Source organism: Anopheles maculipalpis, chromosome 3RL (genome assembly GCF_943734695.1).
Source record: "Anopheles maculipalpis chromosome 3RL, idAnoMacuDA_375_x, whole genome shotgun sequence".
NCBI classification, from domain to species: domain Eukaryota; kingdom Metazoa; phylum Arthropoda; class Insecta; order Diptera; family Culicidae; genus Anopheles; species Anopheles maculipalpis.
In genome coordinates, this window is record NC_064872.1 from 17,622,325 (window position 1) to 17,645,053 (window position 22,729).

Genomic DNA, 22,729 nt, shown 5'->3' on the forward strand with positions numbered 1-22,729 from the left:
TTTGAGAACCTGGCGTATACACAAGCTATCTGCACCGGGCAACGGAGAAAAAGGTTAAATCGTAATTTTGAGATTTTCTGAAAGTTTCGCATCGATTTCAACAGTTTGAAATTTCCCGTGGCCCGTGCCTTGATGTTATGTTACGTACCAAAAGAATATTAAGCTTCTAAAAACTAGGCCAACAAAATTGCCAAAAATATCCTACCAGCATAGACTACAAGATAAGCGTAAATTAGCTGTCGCGATGGGGATACGATCACAACCGTCAAACGAGGCAAATCAATATCGCCATGATGTGACCCGCTTTACTGTCATTCTAGTACGAAACGTCAACCACAACAAAAGTGTATTCCGCAAAAATAGCTCATTATTGTGATGAATTTTGTGCGTGAAACTTGTACTTCCGCGGTCTGGTAGTGTTTCGTGTCGCGGTCCTAACTGTATTCGCTGTTCCTCAGATAGTGCTTTTTTTCATCCCGTTCGGAACCCATCCGAGGGTGCCTACCATGGTCGCACATCGTCGTGGGTAACAAGGCCTGGCAGTGGCAGCTTGTTGTTGTTTACAAAGTGCAACGTTTCGATTCCGATACACACAGCCAGTTTGCTGCATTTGCTCAAAATAGTGAATAAATCGTGTCCGAGGCAAATATAATCGTGTGTGGCTATTGCCGATGCATACAGTTGGGCACTAGTGGCTGTGGCGTGTTCCTCTGGGCTGTAGTGTGCAGTACCTTTAGTGCTGCTGTCGTGTTGTGTGGTCAGAGAGCGGAAGGGTGTTGCCTTTCCTATCGGCCCAGCGTCGTGCTTGGTTGTGTGCTATGGTGCTGCAGCATTCGTTGCAGTGGTAGGAAGTGGTGCGGGGAAGGTGGTCATGCTGCAGATAGAAAGCTTAAAAAACGGGGTCATCCTTCACAGCGACTTCCACCCTATCGGTGCACTGCGGAAGCTGTGAAAAGCGGGTCAGCTAGAGGAAAATATAGAGCGTCCGTTACCATAAAAAAGTGCCTACTTTGTTGTGTGCGTATGTTTGGTTAGGCGCCCGGAAAAAAAGGTGTGCTTTTGTGTGGGTTTGTGCAGTGAAAACGGTCTTTTGGGTGGAAGAATATTTTGGCTGGAAAAGCTTGACAAAGGCCCGCCCGCGTGCCAAAAGCTGGATACGCATGAGCCTCGTGACAACGGGAGTCGTTTGCTAAGGGCCGCCCTCCCCATCCTTGAGCCGGTGCTGGTCGCAAACACATGGAGAAAGTTGCTATCTTGGCGAGTGGTCACGCGAAAAGCACGAGGAGTAGTAGCAGTGGTGGAGTCATCCAGGCAGCGGGGCGGAAAAGGATGTCGCGCCGTAAAAATGTTGCCGTGTTTATGGTAGCCGTTGCCTTCATACTGGCGGTGTACGTCAGCCAGCGGTACACGTCCAACAGCTATGGCACGGAGTACTTCCGGCCCCGGGAACGTCCGGCCAACCTGCGAATACTCAACTCCCACAAGTACTACGGGTAAGCTGCACGTGTCTGACCGCTTCCCTTGTCTGCTTGCAGATCAATCCACCACACGGAAGCGAAAACAATTCCAAAATTACGGCACGCGGCCGCTTAAACGCGACTTTCGCTTCGAGCGAGAATTCCATTGCAAAAAGGCAGCATGATGAAGGAATGTTTCTGCTGTCTTCGTATGCTGCAGATCTTCTTCAATGGGATTTTCATGAAAAAAATGCGCGTGCTTCACCAACCGTCCGATGCTTTAGCTATCGCTTCTTGGCCGGAAATGCTTAAAATTACACTTTGCATGATTTGTGTGGGGTGTTCCAGGTTCGGTTGCAGATTCTTGGCAACTTTAGACATTTTTTTGCTTGCAAAATTCCATAGTAACCGGCATCGGGTCCACCCGGCTTACTGTATAGCAACGAAGAAGCTTAGCAGTACTGAAATACTTTGCTTTGCCCCTTGGCAGAAGTGCTTACACCAAAGAGCACATCAGCAAAAGTTTGTTCCTTTTAGAAAAAAAGAACCTTAGACGTCAATATGAATAATGTTTAAGTCATATTTAATTTAATAAGTTATGTTTACTCACAGTTTTGGTTTTGAGATTAAAACATAAACATGCAGATATATATAGATAAGTTATAAAAATATTTGCACATTCTTACACAGCTTTTGCACACTTTACTTTGCCATTTATGAAATATTAAGAATATAATTAATTATTCAACAATTGCATTCTTTTTTATTTTATTCCGAATTGAATGCTCCGTGATCTTTCAAAAACTTTTAAAATTAAAGAAAACTAATTCCAACTTAGTGCAAAAGCATATGAGATTTGAAATTTGTTTTATTTTTAATTTTATTCCCAACAATACGACTAGGCCGTAATTATTGCGCAAAAAACAAATGAAATATATAAAATAAAATTCACAACCGGCAGTCTTTGGATCTTTATTGTGTTGAAATGTACAATTTTTACAGCATTTTGAATTCGGCGTACCAGAAGCATTAGAATTTGAAGAATATACTTCCAAATCGGTTCCTAAATCGGTTCATTATTGCATTTGTACTGGTAAATTGGAATGATTTCATGGTCATGAAGTTTGTGCACAAAAACGGTAATTGGTGTCTGCTGTTCTTCAGGCCTTCATGTTCGATGTGTAGAGCCGTTTTCTTTAATGTTTCGTGTCGAGATTTTTTTTTAATCCTAAATTGAAACTGATTCGCACAACACAGGATTAACATTTTGGATTGCAAATATCCTAAATCTATTGTTTTTGGAAATTTAAAACCGATTATACAAATTTAAAACGATTTTGCAGTTGTCCGTGCTATAGCCAATAGTGCGCAGGAGCTTCTTCAATTGCCTTCTCGGAATGGACATGAAGCAATCTCATGAAAGCTGCTTCTACACATCTTTGTCTATGCATTGACGGTTGAATGCAGAACGCAAGAGCGTGTAGTTGAATCCCGTCGTGTAATTGTAGGAGAAGTACAATCCAACATAAAGACAAACAGAAGAAACATAAGGCTTACCATTTGGAGGACGTGTCTACAATCGAGGTACACTCGTAGAACATAAGATTCAGCTCAACAATTGTTGTGCTATGACATGCTGGAATTCTGATGATCTTTGAACTATCATAACACATACATTGAGCCTATTTGGGTGCTGATAAGACATCAATACGTTATTTATTTGTATGATTTTCATGTATGGGACTGCAGTTCTCTTCATGATCTTTTTGATGATTGAAAAAGATGGTTCATTAGAGCCGATATTCCTCCATGCCGTGCGAAATTAACAAACTGAAAGAGAACTGATGTGGTGGAATAAATTTCGATGTCATTCTTTGATCTTTTTTGCAACGGAATAAGGCTGGAAATAGAAATAGCTGGAAAAACGACGCCTCCGTCCATGTGGATGGCCTGATAAGGGGACTGTGCAGGGGCTGGGTCTCTTGCTGCAATTCTCATGGCATAATTTGTTGAATCTAATTCGCTGCACGATTCTAAGATCACCTTACAGCTCGTACAACTCGCCTTTGCAGTTGCTTCTACACATACGGGATCAAAACTCCTTCTGAGCATTTTTCTTTCGAACGCGACACAAAGGATTTCGTCAGCCAGTGTTGGAAAAAGGCCATGTTTCACAGGTGACTTCAACGGTGCTTAACAGCTATCTGTACATAACTTCTGCTTAAATTAGTGTTTGCTAGCAGAGGCTGTTTGTGGTGGTGCCATCAGTTTGCTTGCTTCAGCAGTTAGTTTGAAAAGTTAAAAATTTGCCATGCGTTTCGGAAACGCTTGCTACTTGATCATCGTCTACTTGAACCTAGCGTTTGTCCAGTTCAACTTGACCACCGTTGAGAAACGGTTGTTTCAGTTCAACCTATACGCTGTCCAGTTCATCTTGAGCGGTGTCTAGAAATGCCTCGCACTTGCCTAATTCTGCTCAAAAACCCTGTAACTAGTAGCTATAGAAGTGATCAAAATCTACCACTTGCTAACTTGATTTAGTGTCCACTGTGCCGCTACTGTAGGTAAGGGATGATTTTGAACTTTGATCGTTAAATCAAAACTTGTCTAACAGATCAGAAACGATTCCCCGTACTTCTCGAAATTGTTATGTAGCTGAAGGTGTGCTCAACTAGACAGGCCAAGGCCTACAAATGCTGATAAAAGTAAAAGAAGGAAAGGCTTCAATACTCCAAGTCTATTATGCCTAGTCTACACGTTCACTACAGTGTTCTACTAATTAAATTAATACTTATACTTGAATATTCTCCCTTGTCTCGAACATGTAACCAATTTCACCCCCTGAAGCGAAAGGCTGCGTAGCTACTTTCAGTTCTTATTTCTTTTGTACAATACTCTTTTTTGTTCAAAATCCACTCGAATCTTGATTCCAGTTCTACCTTCACTTTACTTACCTTCACTTTACTTTATATTTAATGCATTATTAAACACTTTTTCGCAAGTTTTGTTCCTGCTTTCATACGCAGCAGGCTTGAAATGGAACTCTCTCTACCATTTTTTTTCTCTACATGTCGTAAGAGGAGGGTTCGTTGACAATACCCACCACAGCCCTCCACCCTACCAGGTCCTATGGAAACAGTGCAGGAGAAAGAGAAAAAAAAGTGCATTGTTGAGAAGCATGTAAACATTTACTCTTCTTTGGTTTGGTTCATTTAAGCGTTCCAAAGACGCACATATACGCGCGCCGTCACTATTGTCAAAAAAAAAAAACAATAGCGCCCGTACAAGAAGCGTCCATTGGCCTTTGTGTTTGTGGCGCTAAACCGATGGAAGCACGAGACGCGAAGATTGGTGCAACGCAGATAACGCGTGGGAGAGCTGCACCAGTGTTTTCGCGCGCTGCACTTTCTCAGCACAAATCAGAACGCTACGGCAGTAACGAATTGTTTCTGCTTGTTGTTTGTCTCACGCCCGTTTTTTTTTCTTTCGAGCACACGGTCCCTGGTCTGTCTGTGGATGGGTTAAGTAAATGATTTTCTTTCTAAACGTGCTAAAATTATTATTCATTGTTTGCAGAGCAGTATCGCGCGTTGCGGCGCCCTGTTCCCCGTGTCATTTGGCTGGCTTACTAACGAGTCTTCCCTTTTTCCCTTTTTGTAGGTCACGATCGTACGGTGGTGCTGCGGGTGGAGCAGGCGCTGGTACCTCGTACGACACGTACCCACCGATGCCAACCGCACACAACTCCACCATCACGATCGACGATGTGCTAAGCTATCAGCGGGCCCTGATAGCGGCCGAATGTACCGACAGTTCCTACGGCGAGCGAAAGCTGCCGGACGGGTTGACGCTCGAAACGGGCGGTAAACCGACTCGCAGCCTCATCATCACCACCTGGCGTTCCGGTTCAACGTTCCTGGGCGACATACTGAATGCGCTACCCGGCAACTACTATCACTACGAGCCACTGCTCGACTTTGACATAGTGCAGATCCGCGGCCCACCGAACGACAGTGTCGCGTTGCACAATCTTCGCCATTTGCTGCACTGCGACTACCGCGAGATGGAGAACTACCTCGACTTTGGCCGTACGCACAACTACCTTTTCAGTCACAACACCCGGCTCTGGCAGCAGTGCGTACGGTTTCCACAGTTTTGCTACGAGCCACGATTTTTGGGACCGTTCTGCCGGTTGTTCCCGCGCCAGAGCATGAAGGTGGTACGGTTGCGGGCCGCACTAGTGACGCCACTGCTCGAGGATGAAAGGTAAGGGGAGATGTTTCAAAAAAAAAAAAATGCTGGCTGGACGAATTTATTGACGTGCGCGCGGGTCAGTTTCCGTTACGTCGATCAACCCGGGGTTGGGTGGGGTGGTTGTTGGTTGGTAATCGATTTTTATTTAGTGCTTTTAGCTGCATTCTGACCTGAAACACATTCGCTAGTGCATTGCCGGCCGAGGGCCACGTAATCAAACATGCTGCTGGCAGAAGAAAGGTGGAGAAATGTGCCCCGGTTTTGTTTTCTCTCTTCTTTTTGTTTGCATCGTTTGTCGGCGGGTGCATATTGCAAAAATATTCAAATCACGATTTTATCCGCAATATACCGTGCCACAGCTGGACATGTTTTGGTTGCGGTAAATGTGCGATTTTACGGAGGTAGCTATTTGTGCCATTTCTCGCCTTTTTTATGGTGCTTCCTGTAAACAAAATTATTGTGGAATTTTTAAAACATATTTTCTCTGCAAAAAACCGCTTAGGATGTATTGCTTTCTACATGAAAATTATTGAACAATAAATGTGCGAAACTCTCGTTATTCTAAAGCAATTAAGCTATTAAACCTTTCATATTTACAGCAAAGAGCTGGTTCCACGGAAGAGTCCCCTCTATATCTTACCGATTGATGGGAAGAAAAACGAGCAAACCAGATATTCGGTTAACCGGTTTATGTTTTTGAGAAAGGGTCTTTTTTTTATTGTTGCTTTATTGGTCCTCGTTCGGTTGCGAAAAGCAAGCATACTACTCTCCTTTTCGTTCGATATGACAACTTTCCGTGGCAGAATTCGGTCCCACCGGTTATGGGGTGGGTTTTATGCATAACATTATCGTATCGCAACATTAAAACGTGTGTATGCATCGGTCGTCGATTTCGCGATGCTTCGGTTTGAAAGTGAAAGGGCCACTTTATGGTGGGCCCCCTTTTTAAGCGGTGGTGATAGAATGTTTTGTTTTGCTTTTTTAAATGAGACATAAATTTAAATGATTTGGTATTTTTTGGATGCATTTTGATTGATTTTCCCATGCGTTGTTTTGCTACATGTGGGCTTTATGAATTTTTTTTTAAGATAATTTTTCTGCTTTTTTTCGGCGTATGTTTTTGTTTTTGTACCGAAGTTTTTTACGCATTCTCGTGTATTTTTTTTACCAAGTCTCATAATTGTCGGTCCCTTGAGCATTGTTGTTATATTTTGTTTCGTAATTTTTAAGGAAATCGTCAAGGTATTTTTGTTTTGTTCCAAGGTTTTGTTTTAGCGGTTCGCAAATTTGTTTGATCACGTTTCGAAGCGTCTATTTATTATTTTTGAATAATAAAACAAAATCTGGACGAGATTAATAGGAACTATTTTCCAGTAAACTTATAACAAATAATAAATAAATTTTAAATAATAAATTTACACTTTATTCTATATTTTTCATATTTTTGAACAAACAATTAGAATGTTTTTAGATGCACAGAAGTTTCCTGATTATTTCTCAACTTTGATCTTATATTTAAATCAAACAAAAATACCTGAAAAACCGTCAAAAAACCTCGGGACGCTGTCGGAAATATTGTTATGGGAAAGCATAAAAAAATCTTCGGAACAAAGTCAGAAATGTCATAATTTATTGTAAATAAATAGGTAAATAAATAAATACATAAATAAAAACCATCAAAAATACTCCGTCAATAAACCATTGGAAAGCGTCAATAATCCTTGGAATATGGTTTGGTTTTTGCATAGATTTCAACCATTTTTCCAATCCCGATTCTCCCCGGCTACTCAAGATCTTGCTTGGAATGACTAGCCTAAAAAGTCTTTACAAGCTGGGACATTCCGGTGCCATTCCCACGAAGACTGGTGTATCTAATTCGCTGCAAAATTGTGATCGGATTAACGTACTGCGCTTAGAGAGCTCGTCAATGTAGCTACCCATCCACAGATCCTTCCACAGATATGGGGCCAGAAATTTTGCTGACCATCTTCCTCTCAAACGCAGCTAAGAGGGGTTTCGTCATTTTTTGGACAGAGTCTGTGTCGCAGAGGTGTACTGGTGTGCACTGGAGTTTAACACATATTCCCGTCTTCGTCAGTTGCGACAGGTGTTTTGAAGAAGTTACCTCAGTCTGCAGTAATAACCGGTTGCCAGCCAGCATCCTCGCGCGTGTTTCAAGATCTGTGTTGTGGTCGTTGCTGACTTTTAACCCTCGATAGGTGAGCTGTAGGATGTCTTTAAAGGTGCGATCATCTATCCTTACAACATTCCTTGCGGATATTAGGTGGTTGGTTTGGTGCGGCTCGTTAACATCCAACAGCAAATTTATTGAGAAATATTCTCTAATTTCAAACGCTTGGAAAAGGTGTCTCTTAAGACTAGTTTCCATTTACGGTGGCTGGGAGGCTTCTTTCTCTGCTTTCAATCGTTTGTCGAAGAGACTTCCCAACGCCTTGATGTTGAGTTTTTGTAGAGATGTTTTCTATTTAACTTTCAAAAAATGATACAGACGCTAGCTTACACATTCACTGTTCAACTCAACGCGACAGCCGTGAGAATGTAAGTGCAAAAATTGTCGACAATCATTCGGTTTAGCTAGTGGCTACCCTGGTGCGATTTCTTCTTTGCTGTGGAGCTACTTTCAGCCGATCCGACGTTACGGTTGCTTTCGCAATTTGCCGGTAACGGTTCTGGAATTCTGTTGAAGAAATTTAATCCTGACCTAACTATCGCTTCCACAAGCCTGTTGTTTTAATTTATAATCTTTAGCCATCATCTGTACTAGCCCACATCGCCTCTAGGTATCTCCAACTGGAAGCAAAGAATCAGAACTGGTTGGAAAAATGATGCATTTTACATGCTTGCGGTACATTCTTGCAACGTGTCGAGCTTTATGTGCTGAACTGAACGGTTATGAAAAAGAGGAAAACAATCAGATTTTGATTTTGCCATAACTTTATGAGCAGAAGAATTCAATACAGTTAGTATGTATTATTTATAAGAGAGTAACCACCGTTAATTAAACTTAAAGTTCGTTATGCGTGACGCAGCGTAAGCGATTAATCACTTGAAATAATTGATACTGTGCGGAGCTAACTTCACGAGTCAGCTAGTTTTTTAGTGAGTCCTTTCTTATCTTTTCAAGCCCAAAAAACCCCCTGTGTTTTTGAGACCCTTTAAATCGCCGTGTACTACATGAACAATAGGCAAAAGTAGTGGTTCAAGGACCGACCAACTCTTCAATTTAACCTGCCGGTAGAAGATAAGACATACCCCCGCAGTCTGCCTCTTGTTGTGTTCAACCGACAAACCTCCCCAAGAAACTATACATTTTTGCACCGAAACACACTTCCAACGTGTGGAAAACGGATTGGCTGCAAACAGTTTGGCATTGACTTCATCGCCAACGATTACGAACGTTCAAGAACCGGTTAATGCTTCACCAAAGCCCCCGTCTGTGTACTATTGGCAGCAAACCGTATTCTCGTATGTGTATTGCGTACAACAAGGGGACCGCAACAAACATAGCGAATATCTACTAGCGCCGCATGTAGCCGCATGGTGCGTGCGGGAATTTGCGGTCTATGTGCACATCTTCCCCAGGGTTTGCCAAACTTGTATGTAAGATGAAGTTGGGATAGTTGTGTGATTATTTTGTATGAGTTCGGGGTTATTCACACGGTTCTTCGTAAAAGTTTGCATACCAAATGTCAAGAGTAAGCTGCTAGTATATTTTGTACATTCTTTACATGAGATACGTTCTTCTCCACTTACATGGAGAAGAAATATTAGAGTACTTACAGTACATTACCTGGATTTAATTTTTGTTATGTAGTTGTTATATTTTTGTTATGTAAAAAAATTGTTATGTAGTATGATCTAATTAGTTTCAGATAATATTAATTTATTTTAAGCATAAGCGATGAGTCAAGCATACTCGGTTTTTTGTCCCGAGAGCGTTTCACCATCGTCCCGGAGTATGGCGGGTCCGGAGGAGAACAAAGGTTATTTTACGTTTACGCCCAATTGTTTTGAACCATACACAACAACTAGAATGTGTTGGTTTGTACAAATAAGTCTATTTCATCGTAAAATGTTATAACGTGCTTGTACAGCGTCCCTGCACACTCGCTGTGATGAAGTGTGGGCCCGAATCGAAAGTAAATAATTTTCGGCGTGGCACTTGGCGTGTTAAATTGTTAGCGATTGACCATGGCGGTAATGGCGACGGCCTTCGTACAACAAGCACTGGTATCAACATTTCTTCCATTTTAGTACGTACGTCCGTGACTTGGTTACGCCCAAAGAAGAGGAAGGTCAAAATATTGTAAATTGCTTGTTGATAAAATATGGCAAAACAAAGATGGTTTGTTGTTTGGTTCAGTACGATTTTTTTTGTCTTGTATTTCAAAACAACCCATCGAGCATCTCCACATCTAAGTTGAGGAAGCTGGAAAATCGTGTAAAAACAATGCCACCTTGTAATGAAATTAGTTCACATACTTTTGGCGACCCCTGCACATACCGTGCACATTACGCTCGTTCGTCATCTTTTCCCTTTAACGGAGGCTACTGCTGACGTAGGCCGGTTCCGCCTGTGCATTTTTTTGCGAATAATGTAACGTGACGAAGAATACGCGTTGCAGTAGAAACACACCGCTGGTAGATCTTCGTTGCTTCCTTGCCCAAGTTAATCGGCTGGCGGCAGAATAATCTTGCCACTGTTGCAAGATCGCTCGGCTGTGTGTGTGTGTATGTGTGCGCGCGCCCCAGTTGCGCGAATGAGATCACCACCGTGCGGAGGATAGTGATCGCGCCCACCACCCGGGAATCTTCATCTCGATCACGACGTATCCCTGCCAGTCACTGGTGGCAGTACGATTTGGCCGCCCGTTCGCTAGCCAAGAACGACAAAAAACCTACGCAGCAGTTTCGAAGCATTCCTTCGTCCGAGTAGATGGGCCGTCAATTCACATTCTTTACAGTAATTGTAGCCGATCTTGGCTTGCGATCACGGGATGGCTTCTCTCATCGGTGAGGTGTGGCTGTAAGTACGCTGCACATACCTGAAAACGGTATGCTGCCAGCAGTTGGAGTGTGAGGCGGTTCCTGAAGTAATTAAGCTAGAAGACTGATTAACATCGGAAGCTTGTAGCAAGGGGCGGCAAAGCCCATAGTAACCGTTCGTTAAACAAGATACCATCTTGGCGAATACTTGCGGCTGGACGCTTGTTGGCGTACCCCGTTGCTGAATAGTACCGTTTGCCAGCCCCAAAAGCGAAAAAATATCATTGTTTGTCGATAGCTGTGGCATAGCGCACATTCAACCAGACTAACGGGTCGGTTCGTTTGGCTGGGCACATAACCAAGTCAGTCCCCGTTAAAGGTGAAGATGGTTGAGCGGATTAACTTTACTTGAATATTTAGCTTGGGTACTCGAGAAAGAATAGGAAGAGGAAGGAGATTTTGGGTATTACATTACTTTATATTAAACCCGGTGGATTTGTAACGCACGGTGAAGGTTTGGCTACGCGCAAAATCCTTAACTTTCACCGACAAAACTCACATTTGGGAAGCTGGTTTATAGAAAGCAGTTTGTTTCGATTGCAAGTGAAATGAATCGGTTCCGCAGCCCTATGCTCTTAATTACTGTGATGTCGGTAATAATATAGTTTTTTCATGCAAAGAAAAACTTCATATAAAATCTAGGTCAATTGCTTTCAAATTAGGTTTTTTTGTTGTGGAAGAAAATGTTATTCAAGTTCTTGAATTTTCATTTATTTCATTCATTCTCTGAGACTACATTCGTCTCTCGCTTACCTGTTATTTAAAACTATTGCGATTATGGTTAGTAAAAAGATAAATTTTTGCTTAAACTGCTCTTTATACATTGCAGATTAGCGTAAAAATCTAACAAGGCGGTTCTGATGCAGTTTGTCGGGTGTGAGGATTGCAGAGAAGAGCACTGCATTTGTTGAGAATGTAGGAATGGATCAAGCGTTTATGTACTCGCACTCGTACGATCGTACTCGTTGAAGGTGGCTGGATTCCGATATCTTCCCATGAAGCTATGTTTTGCTTGATAGGGCGGCGTTTGTTGCTGAGGTCTAGGTTGTGCCAGGTAGTATTCCAGTGTTGGTAGATTACGAATTTGGTAAAGCGGATTGCATCTCGGCGAGAAAAGGTGTTGGGTGCTTCTGCTAGACGAAACCGACTTCTGTTGGCCAGACGGCCAGCTTTCTCGTTGTCGCTGATTCCGGAATGACCCAGAATCCAGCAGAAAACGATTGTCAGGGACGCAGGTATGGAGTCTAGGAGCTGATTTTGAGGTCTTTAGAGGTGACTTATTCCAGGGCAATCAGAAATCTGTCACTGTCGGTGAAGATGACTTTCGGTATTTGTAAAATTGAGTATGTAAAATTTTTGAAATTTGAATTATGATTTTATTTCAACCTAGATTCGATCGTTGAACGACTAATGTTTCATCGAACGAACTGGACGAACCAAAAAAAACTTTATAGAAGAAAAAAAGAGGAAAAAATAAGGAAAATGTGTCCAATTCTTGTTGGTTCGATCTGGAACATTTGTCGCGAATCCACGCCCTTGAACTTATGTATGTTTAAGCTTCTAAATGTTGGGGTATTGATTAAACATAGCTTGTCGTTGGTTAGGAATGCAGCTATTTCTGAAAGTTTTTTTTTCTAAGGATACATGATAAAGAAAGGATACACGCAGGAGAATATGACTCCACTTGAGTGTATCAATTCCAGTTGCGTTTATATCCGCTGCGTTGCTTGTGAAACAAACATTGACTATACTTTGTAATCCTTCAAACCGCTATGTTAAGAAAATCGTACTCAAAGACAAGCAACTATTCGATTTTAAAGTGTCCGAATCACTGTATTTCCAATCAAGTCATTTTGTGTATCGATAACGATACATTTATCTTTTCTTTCCGGCCTGATATTTGACTTTTATCCTTGAAAATAAAATGAAGATAAAGTATGTGCTAGATATATGGTCCGGTATCAGAGGCGAATGAGGTCCAAATTCGTACCGTTCCCTCGTAGTGAAGACTGCCCAACCAACTACGTGCCATCAGCAAGTCTTGCAATCAATCCGATGGCCGGCATATCCTACCGGATTCTCATTTCAAGTAGTAAAAGAAAGTGTTATTGTTAGAAATCGGCTTGTTCATCAAATGGAGTATTTGATGTTATTAACACGATGTAGTAATCCATATTGTATATCCATATCCATATCCATATATCCGTTTCCTGACTCTATTTTTATCGGCATTGATAACTACGATCGACAGAGATTCAACAGATCAAACGTTAAAAACACATTTGTCTCTCACCTGATCCGAAAGTGCGTTTTGACGAGGATCTTTCGGGTTTTGCTTATCGAAAGCCTCTGATGGATTTGAATACATCAGCGTGAATTAATTGTTCGCAAAACAAATGAACACAAATATCAACCAATAGCCAATTGCCGTAAGGCGAACCCAATCGCTATTCGGCGCATAAACACGTGCCCACTGAACAAGAAAAGCAACGCCAACGTTAGTGACGCGCCTCGCCAAACCGAACCCACTGGCTAACCTAAAATTAGGATCCAAAACAAAGCAAAGCGGCCACCCCGTTCTTCGGTGGCTTCAATAAAATCAATAACGATCGGACCGGAGCTCGTCCAGCAGCGAAACGGCGCACCGGACACGACAGGGCACTGCATTTGATTTATCCGTAAATCAAATCGTCCCATTCCTAAGTGCCTATAATGCTTTGGAGATTTGGGTGAACAGTGGTGGTAAACTGGGGTGTATGTGGGTGGTTTTCGAGGTGTTCTAGGCTTTAGTTTCGAGAACAAATTGCGTTATTGACCCGACAGTTTTGATCAGCCAGGTTAGATTGAGGTTTGCTGGGCACTGTGCCTGCGTTCTTGTTGGGATTCGTCAGCACTTCTTTTGCCTGCCCGGTAGCCGGTTCTTCGTGATTACCCCAACCTTCCACCGGGCTGAGAGTGAGAGGCTTTTCTGTGTATTATTGATTGCGGTTCGATGAAGATATTTGATGTTGTTGGCCGGAGTGAGAAGCAGAAGTGGCACAGAAAACAATTGCGTCGTGTTATTGCCATTAGACGAAGCGGTCGAAAGCGGTGGTTAGCTTTATTAGGTGGTCCCTCCCGTATCCCCAGGATGCTTCAGTAATAGGGCGAATGTAATTTTTTAAGGAACTTCGAACCTATAATTGGATCCAAAATCCCCTGTCGCCGGTGCAATAGCTTCAATGGGAACCAGTCGCAGGGGAAGGGACAATCGAATTGTGTCGCTGCCAGGTGTACCACCGTTCCGGACACGGCAAGCTAATGGATTTACGTTTTTGCTGCTGAGTGTGCGTGTGTTGTGGAATTTCTTACGCCACAAAGCTTTTCGGAACATTTCGGACAATGTGATGGCAGAAGGAGACAACCTTGTCTGCAATGGTCGGCAACAAACCTGGGTGGGATGAGGCTTTTGTGCAAAGTTAGCCTCCTCCTAAAACACACGGCCCGTTTCGACTATCGAGTGAGCCACAGACCCACCGATAGTAGTGAGGGTTTTGTGGTGCCCTTGACATTATTTGAAAATGGCTACGGCTGAGTCGGCAGCAAGTGAGTTGCTCGAGGCTCTAAGGCATCACTTAAACGTGCGATTTGTCTACAGTCAATCGAATGGGGTAAGCTTGTAAGATGGGGTGGTTGGAGAAGATTCATCCCTGGCGAAGAAGATAGCCACCGGTATGGGGGAGATCGAGCGAACCAGCACGAGCTTATTAGTGCAGCCGGTGGATATCAATTAATGTCAATCAGAACAGATCGATCAATAATCTGTGGGCAATAATCATTTGTGGTCAATCGATACAAAAAAGGGGCACGGTTTTTTGAAGGCGTTGGGATGATGGTACCGTTTAGCTCATTAGATGTATTGTCCAGAAGCGGGGGATAAATATTTTCCATCTCTTTTATCCGGTGCTTGATAGAAATTTAGTTTAAATGGAGGAGCAACTAGAGCAAAATTACTGAAAATCATTAAAAAGGAAAAGGGTCAATCAGTCAGGTATTAATGTCTCAAATAGCACCCACATCAATTTATCACGAGAGCCATTCGTCAACGTCTACCAATTAGTGCTTATTAATTGGCTCTTCTTGAAGTGTTGAGGGTTACGGTCTCGGGCTCAGTGTCGAAATTGATGACCTTATTTCTCCAGGTCACGATAGGTAAGAGATAGTAGATCTTCAAACATATTGAAATTACACATGATCGTACATGATTGGTACATTATCGTGACAATTATCTGTTGACACTAGAACACTACCTTTCAAGTGGATTTATTTTTCATAGTTAAACAATTCGGCATGACTGTTACATATTTAAGAGGATGTTCATTTGTAACTTAAAATGAAAAATCTGATCTAATTATATCTAATTTCATACAAACCATCAGTTTGTGGAACGATGAACAACCTATTTCAATGCGACATTTTCACAAAAAGGTGATTAAATATAACCGACAGACAAATATAACTATTAGATATTGTATAATGCACAAGGAATAAAGTCAAACTGCATTAAACGATTTGAATCTTCGAGGTTGCAACACAGCAGGACAAAATATTGATTTGTACTATTTGATGGCTTTTTTATGCTAGTGTAAAAAAAAAACACCAATCAAATGTTGTTTTAGGATAACCTTTCGAACCTAAAGAAATACGAAAATGTAAGTCAAATCATAAGAAAATATTTATTTGGTAATCAACAATAATTTTGACTGATCACGGTAGAGTGGCACGCCCTAGATTCGCGGCAGTTCTAGTGTTAAAAATGTGTGGCTTAATTGGATTAATAAAAAAATGGTCCTCTGTTCTATTTAGCGTTCCATTGAGCTTCGGCTTGTTGGTCCAAGATAAATTTATATATCAATTTCTTAAAAGTACTAGAAGTGGAATGGATTTAAATCATCGCCACCATTCTACATCCAACAGCAAGACGTTACAATTTTGCTTGACCCTTCCAAGATCATTGTTGGATAAAATGAAAAGAAGAAACATAACTTCAAGCCATTAAGCCGAGAATCTTGAACCCAGTTTTGGTCACCACTAAGTAAAATGTAAATAAAAAAAAGTACGACTGATTTTTGTGGTGTCATTGAGCATGAAGAAGAAAGATTAATTAATTCCAACCAGATACAATAGCTGCTAATGATCGTTTGTTTGTTTGTGGAGAATTGTCGATCTAATTTAGGGCCCATTTCTATAATATTTATTTAGGGTAACTCTAGACTGAACAACTAGCTTGTTGATGCTTGCTGATGAATTATTATTTTATCGCCCGACAAGAAAGGCAAGATGGAGGGACTATGACAAATCACGGAAATTCCGAAGAGGAAATTCCATAGAAATTATTTGTTAAATCAGTCGTATCAGTTCTTCGTGAAGTTGGGTTTGATCAGAAAAGCTATTGCTTTAGGGTTTACTGACTATTGATTTCCAAGATCTGTAAAATAAAAAAAAGTTGGAAAAAAATTCTCACTCTATTTATCTAATTTGCAAAACAACGCCAGCTAATGAAAACCGCGTGGTAGAAGGTTTATTTGCTCACGTACTCATTGAAATCAAATCATGTTTGTATGTCGTAACACTTTTGTGACAAATCACATGTGCCATTGGGATCGCGCAGTATCACACCAGCAGCAGCGTTTACTGTCAGGGGACCTGCTTGGCATCGGTGTCCGTGAAGAGATAGATAACTCCGGTCCGATATATCTAACAAAGGCAAATTAATGTACCATTACCGTATGTTTTAGCATTATTGATGTGTGTGGCGGTCCGTTTTTGACACCTCCGGACATGCCGCAGTTTCCCCATCCCCCTGTCGAGAATGAAGCTATGATGATGGTCTCTGCTTCCGTCCGCTTTCCCATCACGTTTGAGGCCCGTTTGAGGCATGCAACGGGTGCCATTTGGTTGACGAATTAATGACCCTCGACAGTTGGATGTTTGACGATGATGGGCCGGTGTTGTAACGAGAAGCGGATTTATGATACATTACTGATAACAGACCGACTGTTGCATATTGTTTGTAATTTTGCATTGGTTTCATTCTATGTTTCCGTTTATTTTTCTCTCTCCCTCTCTTTCTCTCTCTCTCTCTCTGTGTCTAACAGCCTTAATGTACGTGTGGTGTTGCTAATACGTGATCCACGGGGGTCAATGCAGTCGCGAAAGCATCGTGTCTGGTGTCCCGGACGACCAGATTGTGATGATCCCAGCACGGTCTGTAGTGATATGCAGCTCGACTATGAGGCAGCCATTGAGCTTAGCGAACGTTTTCCTCGACGGTTTCGGTAAGTCACCAAGAACTAGTATCATACTCAAGACTTTAATTATATTTAAGAAAAACTGGGTGCTTATTTGACTGAAAAAAAAAACAAATCTTGACCTTGAAATCAGCGTAATTGACTGCTTATGATTGCACCAAATGTCCGTTACAACTCAACTCAACACTTAAGCGACGGAAGTAAACAAGCGACAAGGTTTCTTAAGTACGCGCCAACACTTCCAGTGACCCTTCCACCCATCCAATCACGCTCAACCGTGATAAGACATTGCGGAAAACGGTTTTGCGGATGATGCTCCGTTCCGCAGTTTTTAGCGTTTGTTTGTTTTGCCCAGAGAACGGGGGCAATTAAATGTGCTGCAAGATCACCCCACACTGACTTGATTGCACTGTGGCGTAAATTCCGAATGATAAGCAACATTTACGATACGCGAAAAGAGAAATGTTGTTGCTAGTGGCTCGCTGTGTTGTGTGGTGGTGTGTACGTGTTGTGAGAAAGTTGGTAGCATCCAGCATTTTGGAATTCGGAAGGAACGGTTGCGGTTCTGCGTTGCTGAGTGCAAATGACTGTGCACGGTGCACGTGGCTTGTGTGCTTGTTTAATTTGGCGAAATAAATAACTTTCCAGAGGGTGGTGAAGCTTTATAATATCGCTGACCGTGTTGCCCTCTAAACTCTCTCGGATCAGGGATGAGCAACCATTTTGATTGTTATTGGGAACATTTTTTGAATAAGTTTTGATGCTATTTAAAAATATTGTTTAAATAGCAATGTATAATTAATTGTAACGGTCCGATACCGTATTGTCGCCATCGCTTGTAATGACTGAAATAATGAACATTTTTATTAAGAAATTTCCTACTTATTCTTTGCCTTATCCCGGGCATACTCGAATACGCTAATTAAAAATAGTTTAATTATTGCTTAAAACAATAATTGCTCAAAACAAGATCACGAATCGAAACACGTGGATGATTCTTACAGTCATTTTCTTGTTGGCTTAACGACCTTCTAGCCACGTAGTTGGCTCGTAAATCTCTGCTAGGGAGAAACGGCCCGGATGGAATTAAAACCGCAGTCTTGGCGTGTAAATATTGACGCCGTTGTCGCATCCCCATCAGGCCGCCCCTATTGACAGATTCTTACGTACATTAAATTTTATTTAGATGAAGTTAATTTTTTTTTTATTCATAAAGGACGGCCAGGCCGTATTGCTTAAGTTAATTTTTATAAAAGAGCTTTAAATATCTAATGATTCAAATCCTACGACACATGGAGTTAGAATTTCTTTCTCATTTTTTTTTTTTTTTTTTTATTCATGAAGGACGGCCAGGCCGTATTGCAAATTTCTTTCTCATTTGAAACTCCAATTTTGAGATTCGTTAGAACGATTTGAGTTTAGTTAAGGAGCTTTACATCAATCGCTTCGATTGCTGCGAAGAGACCTCCACAATTTTATACGCTTTTTAAAAGCTGAGTTTTACATGGTCCACACAATGTTGCTCTTTTTTCATACATACATTTGGTTATCGGATTCTATACGATCAGATTACATTGTCAGAATCTTTTCATAACTAAGGCTGTGCTATGAGCTAAACAGGGAGGAGCTAAAAATTCTCTGCAGCTAAAAAAACAGGGAAGAAATGCCCCGTTTATCTAGTTTATATATTTATACATATTTTTATATTTATACATAGTCATCACATGCTGTTTCCCTATGCTGTGTTGATAATACGGCGCAAGCTGTCATACTTAAAATAAATAGTAAATTTCTTCCGATAATGATCATGATAAGATAATGAGTATTTATCTTACAAAAGAGTAAGTTTACCTTAATCGACAGTTTTTATTGTGTCCCGTAACATAAAAAGAGAGCAGTCCGGTGGTGACAGGTGACCGCGTCGCCGATCTTCCTAAGCTATATTCCCTATTTAAGTTGTTCTAGTAGTTCTACCAATTCTGATACTATATCAGAAGACTTAGTATTTTACAAAAGCTTTAGTATTTTTTTAGTGTCTCCTCGAGGCTGTTGAAGAGCACGACATCCAAAGGATCACTTAGTTCATAATTCTCATGAGGACTGACTGTCCAACTACGTGGCATCAACTAGGTTCGCAAACCATTAGCTGGCCGGCATGACCTCGGAGGTTGTTGAGCTATACAGAAGAAGTAGAGCTACACAAAAAAGTAGAATCTCTCCGATTTATAGAAGGAAAGTCTACAAATGAGAAGCATGCAGTATGATATTTTTAACAATCATTTATTTTCTCACGTATTTATTAAAATTGGGCGATGTTTTCAAGCTTAATTAATGTAAATCCATCTAGCTTATTCGTTCAATCATTCATACCTCATGAAGTTGGTTCTAAAATTAAAAACGTCTTCAATTGAAACTTCCTGGCTTGCTCACCCCTGCTCTGCTCTATTGGCACTTGTGGCGATGGAATCGAAAGTTTTCGGCTAGCTTTCTACCAAACTGCTCCCGACGTGCTTCCAATTAACAGGTGGATAGGATTAGTCAATGGCAATGACGCGCAGCACGTTTGCTGTTGAGAGTCATTCAATACGAACAATTCAGTTAACGGATCGGATCGATCCTCCCGATCCCCGGCCCGGCGGCACTCGTGCTTCGACACGATTTGCATGCGAATCTGATTGACGGCATAGTATTTGTGTGTTGGTGTGATGTTGGGGGTGCCACAGAGTCACCTGAATGCATAGTACCGACACCGACCGACAGATTGATTATATGCCCATGTGCAAGAGTTAAATTATAATGTGCGCTTAGTTCCCAGCACACCTGGCCGAGAAAAGAGACGTGAAGCCAGTCGTTTTGCTTGAACCTTTCCATTTCCTTCGATTTGATGACAGTAATCAAAGCGCGCTCCCGTCGATGGCGTGTGATGCTCTAGACAACTTCGTCAACCTGGAATGCCACACTATCTCGGCACCAAACGCTCGATGACTTGCGCTGATGGACGGTCGAGAGAGGCTCGCGATCTGGCTTCATCATCGACCGAAAAAGTGAAAGGCTAAAACGGGGAGGAACAAAATGGGAAAGATCCCGTGGGGTGTTTGTGGATGTGTGTGTGGGGGTCGTCTTATGTTGCGTCTTTGGGGATGAAATATTTCTTCATAATGTTTTCTAATTATTTTGGCTACATCTAACCCGCGCGTAACCACTTCTTCTGGAACAGTTTCCGGCAGCTTCGATATTGACGCGCTTTTGATAGTTCATTGACCAGCGATCTCTCTCCCGGTGAGTTTAGCGAATCCCACGATGCCTTAGATAATGTGTCGGATGGGAAAGGAATGGTGTTTTGTTTTTGGGTTTGTTTGTTACATCCGTTTAGTGAGCTTTTGGTGCATTCGTTTTTGCTGTGTACAAATTGGTTCTAATTATTGGTAATGAGCTTTAGTTGTTGAATCTTTCCGCATAATGTTGTGATGCGATGCCTTGACAAACCTCTGCTAATGAGCGATAAATAGCCTTGACAAATGTAAGTTGTGTGAAGTAAGTTGTGAGTGAATAGTATATCATATTTGTATTGATAATTTAATTATATCTCCTACTGAAACAGGAGTTTATTTTTCAAGGAGAAAATCATCTCCTTAAAAAAACCCTTAGCAGTGGTTATTAAGGCAATTTTATCAATAGGGCTATGAAAAACGATAGACCCTGGGAAGGATCGCCAAAACGGACTTAATTTTCTCCACTAGTTACGCCTTAGGCTGTTACTGAATGATCTGTTAGTGTCACACTCAACTGTGCCTCAAACATCAATATCCAGAGGATTTTAATCCAGCGAGTTAGGAGCCCGAACCCGAACACCAGCACCGTCTGGGGAAATTTTATCTGACCAGCCATCGGTTGTTCAGGACGTTTAATTTCTGATCCCAGGTTAACCGGAAGCTTCAACGTGTTCGGCAGTTTCTTTGCATTCTTCAGAAGCTTCTCACGACCTTTCTCGGTGAGCAGTGCTTGTACGAAGAGTACCGAAGATTCTTGTTCAATACGTTCTTTACCGTTGCCGGTGCCATGCTAACGGCTGAATTTCGTTCCCAAAACATGCGCTTACAGGTCGACCAAGAAAGCGTCGGTGCGAACGTAATCTTGTGGTCGAGAATCTTTTCTCCTCTTTGCTTCTTTTGTCCTCCGGCTTTGGTCACAAAACCTGGCACCTGGTTCCTGGTACCTGTGCCACAAACATGGATAAACATCTTGCGGTAATCGCCGCTCCGACGATAGCGATCCGGATGGGATTTGAACCCCGATCTAGCGCTAAATTCACTTTATTGATATCATTCTCTCTTCTACTTGGTGGACCTTTAGGATGTTGTAAAGATGAATGTTTTCAATTGCAGTTCGATCATACGGACGTACAATAAACGCAAGCTAATCTTTCAAATTGCTCACTCTCTTACCATTACAGGGTTGTACGGTACGAGGACCTGTCACTGAACCCATACAAGATGACCAAAGAAATATTGCAGTTCTACGGGCTTCCATACCATCCGGAGGTGAAACTGTTTCTCGACACGCACACAAAGCAGGACGTCGGTGGCGTTAGCTCAACGTATCGCGATTCCAAATCGGCCCCATTTCACTGGACGAAGGATCTAACGTTCGAGGAGGTAGTTTGCGAAGGTTACCAAATTTTTATAAAAGCATTATTGTAAATGTAAACTCTTCTCCCATACTCTGCCGTAGGTAAAAATCATACAGGACAGCTGCGTGGCGGCAATGAGAAGCTGGGGCTATCGGAATGCTACCAGCGAACGGGAACTGTACGACAACTTTAACCCACTGCTACCGTACAGCGTTTCGTGAGACGATACTTCGTCGGGTGGCGTACTTTTGCTGCTACTACTACCGTGCATTAGTGTCGCAAGTTATTATGCATTGACAAGCAAAAAGTAATGCCAAACAAAATGCATATTAAAAAATGTAGCATCTGTGATTTAAAAATGGAATTAACGACGTTCGGCGACGAAGGACAACGACGACGACGACGATGGTGTAGTGGGAAGAGGAGTGTTTTGGTTTCAATTTGTTTATCAAGCCGATATTAGGCTAGTTGCGATAAGAATGGAGCGCTTGAATTTAGACATAAGGACGCGAAACATGCTAGGTTTTATGGTGATTTAAGTATAGTTTTGCGGTCACGACAGTGTGCGCGTGTGCATTAGGTTTTTTTTGTTTCTTTTCACTTTCTTCTTCTCGTCCGTTTTCAACTCGACAGCATTCTCTGACAATGAGAAAACGTAGGAACGATTCGTAGAAATAGTACAGAAATCTTACAAACCATCCGTAGAGTTACATTTTACAAAGGATTTAACAAACCTCACAGTGCGCCGAAAATCGCAGGCAATAGGAGGAGAGGCAAATCGCTACTCGCAACGGTAGATTATATAGAACTAGAGGTTTAAATTGAAACAAACAACACATACACATGAGCAAAATGCATAGTATTATCAAAACAGCTCACAGTGGCTTAACAAACACTAGGCTAGAATTAGACTAGACGTGCGCGTGTGGATAGGATCTGATGGAGATGGGATGGATAAGATCGAGAGAGAAATATCGCGCCCGCAACGACCGGCCGTTTGTTGAGCTGAAGCAGCTCATTCACTTAGAGTG

The 22,729-nt window shown here is 41.8% G+C and overlaps 3 protein-coding genes across 3 annotated transcripts in view; 2 read left to right on the forward strand and 1 right to left on the reverse strand.

The window, feature by feature from the left end:
• LOC126563861 (MLX-interacting protein) overlaps positions 1-22,729 on the reverse strand; it is a 92,659-nt gene that overhangs the window by 6,894 nt on the left and 63,036 nt on the right. The window lies entirely within an intron of this gene.
• Positions 1-22,729, forward strand: part of LOC126565109 (peptidyl-prolyl cis-trans isomerase E) — a 68,127-nt gene that overhangs the window by 1,347 nt on the left and 44,051 nt on the right. The gene's annotated exons all lie outside the window — the stretch shown is intronic.
• On the forward strand, positions 1,206-21,921 carry LOC126564673 (carbohydrate sulfotransferase 1-like). Its single transcript, XM_050221759.1, has 5 exons — positions 1,206-1,493; positions 5,118-5,723; positions 16,916-17,095; positions 21,522-21,723; positions 21,800-21,921. Exons 1-5 carry the CDS (start codon positions 1,237-1,239, stop codon positions 21,917-21,919), a joined length of 1,365 nt encoding a protein of 454 aa, XP_050077716.1. The 5' UTR covers positions 1,206-1,236; the 3' UTR covers positions 21,920-21,921.

Bases quoted from the DNA above. Each gene is read 5' to 3' on its own strand.
- LOC126564673 (XM_050221759.1), top strand. From the start codon at position 1,237: ATGGAGAAAGTTGCTATCTTGGCGAGTGGTCACGCGAAAAGCACGAGG. The intron at 17,096-21,521 runs GTAAGTCACCAA...TTACCATTACAG, and splicing joins CGTTTTCCTCGACGGTTTCG to GGTTGTACGGTACGAGGACC. The intron at 21,724-21,799 runs GTAGTTTGCGAA...ACTCTGCCGTAG, and splicing joins AGGATCTAACGTTCGAGGAG to GTAAAAATCATACAGGACAG.